The sequence below is a fragment of the Sorex fumeus genome, unplaced genomic scaffold (genome assembly GCF_029834395.1).
Source record: "Sorex fumeus unplaced genomic scaffold, SorFum_2.1 ptg000095l, whole genome shotgun sequence".
NCBI lineage: Eukaryota > Metazoa > Chordata > Mammalia > Eulipotyphla > Soricidae > Sorex > Sorex fumeus.
This window is the reverse complement of record NW_026606152.1, coordinates 1181045-1191132: the sequence shown is the minus strand read 5'-3', so window position 1 is coordinate 1191132 and position 10088 is coordinate 1181045. Positions and strand designations below refer to the sequence as shown.

The 10088-nt window shown below is 62.1% G+C and overlaps 1 protein-coding gene across 4 annotated transcripts in view; it reads right to left on the bottom strand.

Annotated features, from left to right (window-relative positions):
- Positions 1-2347: 2347 nt before the first annotated feature.
- VAV2 (vav guanine nucleotide exchange factor 2) overlaps positions 2348-10088 on the bottom strand; it is a 46235-nt gene continuing 38494 nt past the window's right edge. For 2 of the 4 annotated variants that reach the window (XM_056132724.1, XM_056132726.1), the window contains 8 exons: positions 9972-10046; positions 9359-9411; positions 8687-8803; positions 7713-7800; positions 7235-7358; positions 6558-6644; positions 6002-6156; positions 2799-2913 (listed from right to left, as the gene is read on the bottom strand). In XM_056132724.1, coding sequence (XP_055988699.1) covers positions 2866-2913; positions 6002-6156; positions 6558-6644; positions 7235-7358; positions 7713-7800; positions 8687-8803; positions 9359-9411; positions 9972-10046 — 747 coding nt within the window. In that variant the 3' untranslated portion in view covers positions 2799-2865. Of the gene's footprint in view, positions 2914-6001; positions 6157-6552; positions 6645-7234; positions 7359-7712; positions 7801-8686; positions 8804-9358; positions 9412-9971; positions 10047-10088 lie in introns of all 4 variants that reach the window. The other 2 variants (XM_056132723.1, XM_056132727.1) reach the window with 2 other exon arrangements.

Below are 10088 nucleotides of genomic sequence, written 5' to 3'. Positions count from 1 at the left end.
GCCTTTGCAGCCACGTGACCGCCTAACAACTAATGGGAGGGGCCGAGGAAACCCGCATGTCCCTGGAGGGATCCTGGAGCCTGGGGCCAGGGCCGGAGCCCCTTCTGGGGACCAGCAGTGAGCCGGGGAGCCCAGTTAGGGGTCCCAGGAGCTCCCGCCCGGGCCGCCAGGCTCGCGGGGTGGGGGCTGCAGACGCTAGGGGCCGGCAGCCTCCTGTCCTGAGGATGGAGGTGCTGAATCTGCTCCCAGGTTGGCAGAGGGGCCAGCGTGCCCTCCCCGCAGACCCCACACTCCAGGACCGGCTGCGGCTTACTCTGGCCATGAGGGGCAGCGGGGCGGGTCCCCACTGCCCACTCGTGTGTTGTTGAACTCTGGGCATTTTCTTCTCGAAGTCCCTCGCTCTCTTTGTGAGTGTCCATTTCCACTGGCCAGCACCCTCCCGCGGGCGGAATGGGCTCCCAGGCTTCTCCCCAGGGTGCGTGTGCAGAGGCTTGTTCCCAGTGTCCTGCCTTCTCCCTGCAGCCGTTCTGCCCACAGCAGCTGCTCCTGGGGGTGCAGAGCCGGGCCTGCCTCACTGCAGCTGTGGCGGGCCAGTGTCCCAGACCTCCCTGCAAACTCTCTTTGCTGCAAGCAGGCCCCAGAGGCAGCACCAGTCACACGCAGCGGTCACGTCCGCTCCTCAGTGGGGTTCCACAGGCCAGAAGACCCCTGCTTGGGGAGGACCTGCCCGCCCAGCTCTTCCCTGTGGCCAGCCAGGGACATCCCGTGAGTGTCCCCAGCTTGGGGATGGAAATGTCCACAGGGACCCTGGGCCCTGCCCCCGTCCCTAACACGTTGTTCCTGGTCTTAGGAACAGGGCCATGTCCTCCCCAGTCACTGTCCCCTCTGAGCTGTCTGCTGACCCCTGAGCCAGGAGCCGTGTATGTGGTCCCGCACAGTTAGTGACGGAGGCCACCACTCGCCCACAGTCCCCATGGGGGCCTCCTTCGTTTTACAATGCCAGTGGTGACCTGGCTTTTCTGTACAGGGCCCCAGGCCTGTGAAGCGTTCCCTGCCGTGTTAATCCAGACCAGTGGTGCCCACGTGCGCTGTGCACTTCTCAGGGTCCCATTTGCAGCAGGAGGAGGTGGGGAGGGGAGGTAGTGAGGGATTTTTACTGTCTACAGAGGAGTTGGCAAGTCAAGCAAATCTGGGGCTCTCTGTCCAGATGACCCTTTGGCGTCCACTTCCCACATGGACTGGAGCAGGTGCTCCGCCCTGCCGAGTGTCATGGGCAACGGGGAGGCCCAAGCTGGGGCCCTGCTGCAGCCGCAGGACCTCCAGCATCCACCATGGGCCGGAAGTTCCGGAACAAAGCCCGTGTGCTGGAGAAGCGCAGAGCGGGGCGATGAAGGCGGGGGGTGAGGACGCCTCGAGACGCTCTCCTGGGAGCAAGGAGTCTTCTGCTGCCTGCGGGCCACAGTGCCCACCGCTCCGGCGGGCCAGGGCTGGTGTCCACGTCCTGAATCGCCTCCCATGGCTGACCAGGCTGGACGTGCTCATGAAGACAGACGGACGCGTGCACTCTCCTCCCTGGCAAGGCCGCGGCCACGCCCACGGCAAAGAACGCAGGTTTATTGGCAGTAAAAACCGTGGTCTGAAAAACCCCATTGGCAAATGTACAGTTCTGCTCTTCGAGAGTCCCACCACCGGTGGGACCCCCAGGCCCCGACCCGCATGCATGAGGCTCCTACGTGTTCACAGCTAATCTCCGGCCCACGGCCACCCCTCCACCCCCCCCGCCCGCCTGCCCCCTATGGCGCAGAGCCCGCCGACCACCCCACAGGCTTCCAGACAGCAGGCATGGGACAGACGCACGTGAAGCTGGCCCGGGCGGCAGTGCGCCCCAGGCCAGGAGACGGGTGACAGGCGCAGACACCCAGCTCTGCTCTTGGAAATCTCTTCCTTCGTACCCACAGACAGAATGGGAGCTTCGGAGGAAATCATGACAAAGTTCCCGACCTTACAAAATGAACAAGCCAACCCCCAAACAAACATGATCAAACGAAGCCCCAACGACAAAAACACAAAACAACTTTGCAGACACAGCGGCATGGAGAGCCTGGCCGGGGCTGTGCATGGGCCGCGCCCGCAGGGATGGCATCCACAGGCCACGTCAGCCTGGCGCCTCCTCCCACCCTCGATGGGGCCGAGCCCAGAGCCCCGTGGACGAGCACGCACCCGCAGCAGGATGAGGCTGCTCCCTGCCCGGGTACCACTAGAGAGGACGGGAGCTAGGCCAGTGTCGCCAGACCCTGTGACACACGTGGAGAACATAGGAACTGGGTGAGCCCGGGCCCAGGAGGAGTCCGTGGGGAGCATGAGAAAAGAGGCGCCCCCAAGAGCACTTGTGTGGGGCGAGCCCGGGCAGCTCACGGCACGGGGGCGGGGCGAGTGGCACGCGCAGAGGGCCCGGGCGGTCTCTCCCATGACGCCTCTGGCAGCAGGACAAGGACAGGCACAGGGACATCCTGGGACTCAGGACAAAGAACAGTACCATGGGGGGGGCGCACCCCGGGGGTCTCTATACACGCTGGCTGCTGGGGTCATGAGAAGCCGAGCACAGCCAACAGGCCGCCCTGGGCTCGGGCACCCTAGAACAGCAAGAAGTAGGGCCCCGAGGGGCAGGCAAGACCCCCGAACTCCCCAGCTCGGGGCTCCAGTGACAACAGTCCCACAGGGCCAGCCCACCGCTCCTCTATGGAAGCCCGCCCCAGCCTGCAGCCTAGGGGAGACAGATGCTGGCGGGCACGGCCCCCGGAGTCCTGGAGCCAGAGCGAGACCAGAGCTGCAGCTTCCCAAGAATGTCCTGTCCAGACTCCCGCGTCACTGGACGCCCTCCTCCTCCACGTACGTCGAAGGGAACCAGCCGATCTGCAAACGAGAGTGGGCGCAGGTAAGACTGTGCACAGCAGGCACACCTCTGTGTGTGTGTGCGCGCGCGCGCATGGGTAAACACACCTCCACGTGCACGTGTGTGTGTGCTTGGGTGAGCATGCCTCCACAGACATGTACGTGCACAGGTGAGCATGCCTCAGGCGTGTGCTGCCTCCATGTGCACGTGTGGATGGTAAGTGTGCTTGCACACACATGTGTAAGCATGTCTGCAAATGGCACATCTGCATATTCTATCGAGTGGGGCATGTGCACATTCGTGCGAGGCGAGTACGAAATGTGAAAGCACGGGACGTGCTGGTGAGGAGAGAGCTTCGGGACACCTGGCCTGCCCCAGAGAGGCCAGAGGTCAGGGGGAGCCATGGGCTGGAGCTGGCAGGACCCAAGGGGCACAACTGAGAGCCAGAAACCAAAGGACATCTTCCGGGCACCTGGGGCCACCCAGGAAATGTGAACTGCAGTCTGCAGGTTTCAGAAAATTGATGAAAAGAAAGGCTCATCGGAATCCAGAGAAACTCGACAAGTTTCTCTGTGTAAGAAACAGTTGAATCCACTAGTAGGGCTGACCAGGGGGCTGGACACAGCAGGCAGGAGAGGCATTCAGGAAGTCAGGACTGATACGCAGCATCAGAACAGACTCACAGCACAAGAGGACTGACAAATGGGAAGACAGGACAGACACAGTGTCAGGACTGACACACAGAAAACCAGAACCACCACAAAGGAAGTCAGAAATGACACACAGGAAGTCAGGTCAATGGCAGTAGTCAACGGCCCAGAAGCCAGAGAGAATAGGTGGACATCACAACAGCGCAACAGCACGTGGCATAGGCCAGGGTCAGGTGAGGATGGAGCCAGACTGGAGAAGAGAGAGTAGCCCAGAGGCCATTAGAGGAAACTGTGTGCCAAGCCCTCCCAGGCACTCTGGTCACAGCTCTTCCAAGGCTCTGAGTGAGAATGTCAACGGGCTTTTCCAGAGATGGGGCTCTCGGGACAGTGGGAAAGCTGTTGAATTTCTCAATCCAGCACTCAAACCCGAAAAACACCCTGCCAGCCACAGAGAGCTGGGCACTCTTACCAGAAGGCAGCTTGGGCTGGGCAGCTCTGCAGAGGCTCACAGTCAGTCCTGGCACCCTGTCCCGAGTGGCCCCCCCCAAGGACAGAGCCAGGAGCAGGCACTGAGCACAGCCACGTGGCCAACACACACACACACACACACACACACACGTATATAAAACATATATTAAAAAACAAATATATAAAAACAAAAACCAAATATATTATAAACAAAAACACCCACCTAAAATAGACACAATTTCAGAAATCTTAAAAAAACAACACCCACCGAAACAAAACAAAACACCAAAGCAAGGCAGCAGCCAATCTCCTAGGGGGGAAGCAAATGCTTTTTCCTTACAGTGCACGCCTCCTGATCAGAGCGGAAAAACACACAGGAAAAACCACCACTTTCAACCGTGACGGAACAACATTGCACTGCACTGTCCTGCACTGTCCTCCCGTTGTTCATCGATTTGCTCAAGCGGGCCCAGTAACAGTGTGAGACTTGTTACTGTGTTTGGCATATCGCATACGTCACGGGCAGCTTGCTGGGCTTTGCCGTGAGGGCGAGATACTCTCGGTAGCTTGCCGGGCTCTCCGAGAGGGGCAGAGGAATCGAACTCGGGTCGACGGGTTGGCTGCATGCAAGGCAAACGCCCTACCTGCTGTGCTATCGCTCTAGCTCACGGAAACAACAGGGTAGGTGTAATTCTTTTTTTTTCTTTTTGGGTCACACTGAGTGATACTTGGGTTACTCCTAGCTCATGAGCTCAGGAATTACTCCTGGCGGTGCTTGGGGGACCATATGGGATGCCAGGAATTGAACCCGGGTCAGCTGCATGCAAGGCAAATGCCCTACCCACTGTGCTATCGCTCCAGCCCTGGCAGATATAATTCTTCAATGATGAACAGAGGGAACTGGAGAAAACTGATTTCAGAGTGTCACCCTGCAGGGTAAGTGCCGATTACAGGAGGGAGCCAGGAAGGTGCACCTCAGTCTGTGATAAACCTGTGTGGCACATGCCAGTGTCCCTGAGCTCTGGAGAACGCACCGAAGCACGACGAGGAAAGAGCCTTCTGTGCACGGGTTCCTCCCAAAGCACATATCGAATACGTATGATTGCTGATCCCGGGACCATCACACACCTCTCTGGACTAGGGGCACAGCCCAGAGTCGCTCTTCACCAGGTCCAAGCACTTGGGCAGACAGGCAGGGCAGCCCCCAGTGCCATCTCTATGCCTTTCCTGAAAACACCGGTGGACTGGGATGGGGGTGGGGGGTGGGGGTGGTACTCCCTGACATCAGGAAGCAAGTATGTGAAAAACAAAAACGACCTACACCTGAAATAAAGACGCAAGGGGCCAGGGTGTGTGAGTTACAAGACTCAGATAACTGGGAGAAAAAGTAACACACACACAGACACAAGGCGAGGAACACGGAAACCACACACGGGCCACCCGCAAGTCATCGATGCAGGAACCTGTGTCCCTGGCATCACTGGCTGCGCCAGGCCTGTGGGCGGCAGCGGGGTGCCACTCGGTTTGAAACGTCTGAAAATGCAAAGTGACAGCTTACAGTGAGAATGCTTTCACGAGAGAATGCGATCACTCTGAGGTGCAGCCCCGCAGTGTGGGGACAGAAGGGAACGCGGAAGGAGCCTCACAGGGAGCAGGGGCAGGTGGAGGTGGTGAGGACACACGGTCAGACATGGTCACCAGTGATACTGCGAGACCAAGACCAAGCCCCTTTGGGGGCTGCACCTGTGCCACAAAGTGATCCCCAAACCCAAGTAGGGAACACTTGGTGGAACCAAGAGTTGATTTCAGGGATGGGGTGTGGACAGAGAAGCTGGGGAAGAGAGGAGGAGAGAAGGCCCAGAGGAACAGACGCTGCGGGTCCCCCCCAGCAGCATGCCTTCGACACCGTGGAACTAGGTGGGGGAGGGGCAAGCTTGGCTGCGTGTGCGCGCGCACGCGCGCGCCCGAGAAGGGACAGCTTGGCACTCACCCGGCCGTGGGTCTCGCCCTTCCACCAGCCCCGGTCCCCGCCGACGCGGCTGTAGATCTTCACCACGTCCCCCTCCCGCAGCGAGAGCTCCCGCATGTCCCGGGCGGCGAAGTTGTACCTGGCCACGGCCGTGCCGACGACGCGAGGCGCGAAGACTGGGGGGAGAAGGGAGTGTCACATGGCTGCGGGGCGCCCCGCACGCCTCGCCCGAGCCCAGAGACACAGGAGGGGCCCCTGTGTGGGGTGCTCTCAGCTCGAGCCACGCGCACCCTATGGGCGACTGCCCAGTGTGGCCAACGCCCCCCTCTGCCCTGGGCCACCCGCTGGAGCCAGACACCAGCAAGGACACCCAGCTCAGCTGAGACCGGGGTCCTGACAGACAGGCGACAACGTGGTGACGGACGAGGGCCATGCTTGCCAACAGGGCAGGGCCTGGGTGGGCGTCCCTGCCCCGTGCCCCGCAGCCCCCCGTGCTTCCCACCCCTCCAGGCTGCAGGCAGCTGGCCAGCGCCGGGTGGGCGGCAGCCCCCAGGCCCGAGCAGTGGTGGTACCTGACCTGACCAGAACGGGGCGGAGGAGCCCTGAGCAGCGAGGCTGAGGCCCTGAGGACTGAGAAAAGAAAAGTTGGAGGAGGCGCCCGAAGCTGCAAAGAGGCGAGAGAGACCGTGACAGGCAGAGGCCGTGACGGGGGAGAGGCCGTGACGGGAGAGAGGCCAAAACAGGAAGAGGCTGTGCCAAGCCATGACAGGAGAAAGACCATGACAGGGCAGAGGCTGTGCCGGGAGAGGCAGTGACAGGGGAGACAGTGACGGGAGAGAGCCGTGACAGGGCGGAGGCTGGGGTAGGGGAGAGGCCGGAACAGGGCAGAGGCAGTGACCGGGGAGAGACAGTGATGGGTGGGTGTGGGGGAGACCATGACAGTGTGGGGCGGGGACACAGTGCAGCGCAGCAGAGCGAAGGCCAGGCCTGTCCCTGCTCCTCCCCCCCTCCGCCGCGTGCTCTCCTGGGGGTCCCGTCTCACGGGCAGCTCTGGGCGCGGCGTCATGGGGGAAGTGGGCCTGGAGGCCATGGACAGTGGGCATGTCCCTGGGCACTCAAGGGGCAGGAGGGCCTACGCGCGTGGCCACGCTGACCTCCAGGTCAGGGCACCGAGCTGGGGCGCCCCGACGCCTGTCACGCCCAGGCAGCAGCAAGCGGCGGTCTGTGAGCTCAGGGCACGCGGACAGCCCTTACCTGGGGACCGGCTGGAGGCCCTAGAGGCCAAGCGCTCCCGGGACTTGTAGGGGTGCTTGAGGGTCGTGTCCAGCTGCTTGAAGCTCTCCTTGAGCGAGTGGCACTGGTAGTACTCCACCAGCTCCTGCAAGATGCACCTGACCCAATGCCACTGCCTCCAGGTAGTCCTCCTGCAGCCCTGCCTGCTCATTCCCACCCCTTCAGCTCTACATGGGAGATAAACCTCCCGGACCCCTGAGAAACCCCAGTCCCTCTCCTGTCCCAGGCAGGCAGGTCAGGAAACACTTCAATCTAGCAGTTTCCCTTCCAAATGTCTCTGACCTGCTCTGGGCTGCGGGGGAGGAGATGAGTGTGTGGACAATGGGGAGGGGAGAGCCCCGAGCGCTCATGCGCCCGGCCCCACGCTGTCTCACTGCATCCAACGGCCAGGACGCGGGGTCACGGGGAGGGGGGACTGCGGGAAGGGGGCTCCACCCACCAGGAGGCTCTCGAACTTCTTGGCCTCGGTGATGTGGATCCAGCCGTCCTTCTCCACCACCTTGATGTGCTTCACCTCGTCGTTGAACCTGCGTTGGGGGCGGGGGTGCCTCAGGCATGCGCTGAGCGTCCATTAGCCCAGCCGCCCAGCCCGCCTGCCCTCCACCACCCCTCCACCACCGCAGCCTGCAGGCTCTCCACACCTCACGTCTACGTCTCCCTCATCACCCCGTCCACCTGCCAAAGGCAGGCTAGGAAAGGTGTGGAGTGCCTGAGGCTCCCAGCTGCCCGGACCTGCCATCCGCAGCCATTCTGTAGGGCCCAGAGGGTATCTGCAACCCGAGCCTTAGCACCAAGAGACACTCGTGCAGGCACGCACAGCACTACATGCCACGTGTTTCACACGTGAACACACCCGTGCTCCCGCACACGGTCATACACGTGATACACAATCAGGGACATGCACATACCCTTGCAGAAGCCACACCCATGCACAAACGTTCGTGCACTTTCGCACAAGCCCATTGGTACATAACAGTCACACATGTGTATCTGCGCACATATGCATGTGTACATGTGCCCAGACACTCGTGGCATACATTCATGCACACATGTGCCAGACGCCAGCCCCCTCGTGGGAGAGAGGTGGAGAAAGTTGGGCCGGGGTAGCGCTGCGGTGTGGACAGAGCAGGCCACGGGTCAAGCGGACTCGGGCCCCACACAAGCCCCTCGCTCCCCCTCCCACTGGCTCCCTTCCACAGGGTGGAGGCTCAGGGCCAGCCTCTGGGCCCAGCTCGAGGCGATCCCCAGCCTGGCCTCGCCTCTGGAGAGGGGATCTGCAGTCTCCGGGCCGAGAGAGCCCCTCAGCACCCCACCCTGACCCTGAACTTTTGAGACTGGTGCGTCTCCGATCACCCCAGACGATGCTCGGGGGACGAGGGCACGGCTGGTCCCCGACACCCCGCGGGCACATACTTGACGCTGATGGCGAAGCGCTCGGCCTCAGCCGGCCGCTCCCGGATGAGGTAGGTGCCGCTGGCGTGGGGCTTCAGCAGGGTGTCAGTCTGTTGCCTCTCCATGCTGCCAGCGAACCTGGTGGGGGAAGTGCGGCGTCTTCAGTGGGCGGCCGGTAGCACCCACACCAGCCCCGACTTACACCCAAACTCGGCTTCCAGGAGGCGGGAGGCGGGATTTCCACCAGGGAGGATGCGCACTGAAGAAGCTCCTGGCACCCAGGGCCCCCCACAGCCTGTCCCCTGGGGGTGACCCTGTTCAAGCAGATGCTCAGGAGGCCCAGGGGGAGCCAGTCTCGGTGCGTCCAGGCACTTCAGGGCCCAAGCAAGCGCAGACGCCAGGGGGCGTCAGGAATGAACCCAGCTGCACCTCAGACAATGGGGCTGTGCAGTCACTGCCTGCAGCAGCCCCCAAAACTCCTGGGGGACCTCATGTAGCCCCCCATTCCTGGAGGGGCTTGATAGGTAGTCCCCAGTCCCCCACATCCCCGGGGGTCTGGCTGCCGAGCCTCGTGGCAGTACACGCACCCCGAGCCTCACCCAGTCGGCAGCCCCAGGTCAGACACTGGCCCAAGGACCCCGCTGACACCCCCCACCTGATGTACCACCTCAGAGGGGCGCAGGGCACACTCACCAGGGGTACATGGTGTAGTCAAGCTCACGGGAGGGTGGCCGGGAAACAGGCGGCTGTAGAGACGGCGGGGAAAGCGAGGTGGCTCATCAGCCCTGACCTACCCCTGAGTCCCTCACCCCGTCTCGTCTCCCCTCCAAACACCATGCACACGGGGAAACTGAGGCCGAGGCCCCTGTGAGCTGGCCTTGGCCACCCTTCTCTGCTGCGGTATCTGTGACTGGAGCCACAGCCGAGGGCACCACGCGAAGAACGGCCAAGGGTGAGGGCCCCACTTTCTACTGTCTTCGTGGGGGTCCGTCCTGTGTGTGGGGCCCTGTCTTCATGGGGGTCTTTCCTGTCTGTAGGGGGTCCTTCCATGATCAATGGCTGAGCCAAGAGACTTGTCTCTTCATGACTCAGAGTGGTGCCAGCTGCCCGGCTGGACTGTTGTGTCCAGCTGAAGGCCCCCCAGGGCCTGTCTGGTGGCGAGGGTGGGGTCCAAGTTGGAAGACCCACCATGCAGAGAAAAGTGCTGGGCTGAGCCCCTGTGACACAGGCCCCTCTAGGGACGCTCACCCGAGGTGCCCATTCCAGCCCAGCTCCCGCACAATGACGCTTCCGTGGACCCACTCACCCGCCCGTCCGCGGGACATGGCTTCACAGACGCGCTGGGGAAGCAGCCAGACTTGCGGGTCAGCACCAGCCGGCCCTGGAAGCAGAGACCGTCAGTGTGGGCCGGAGCAGGAGCGCG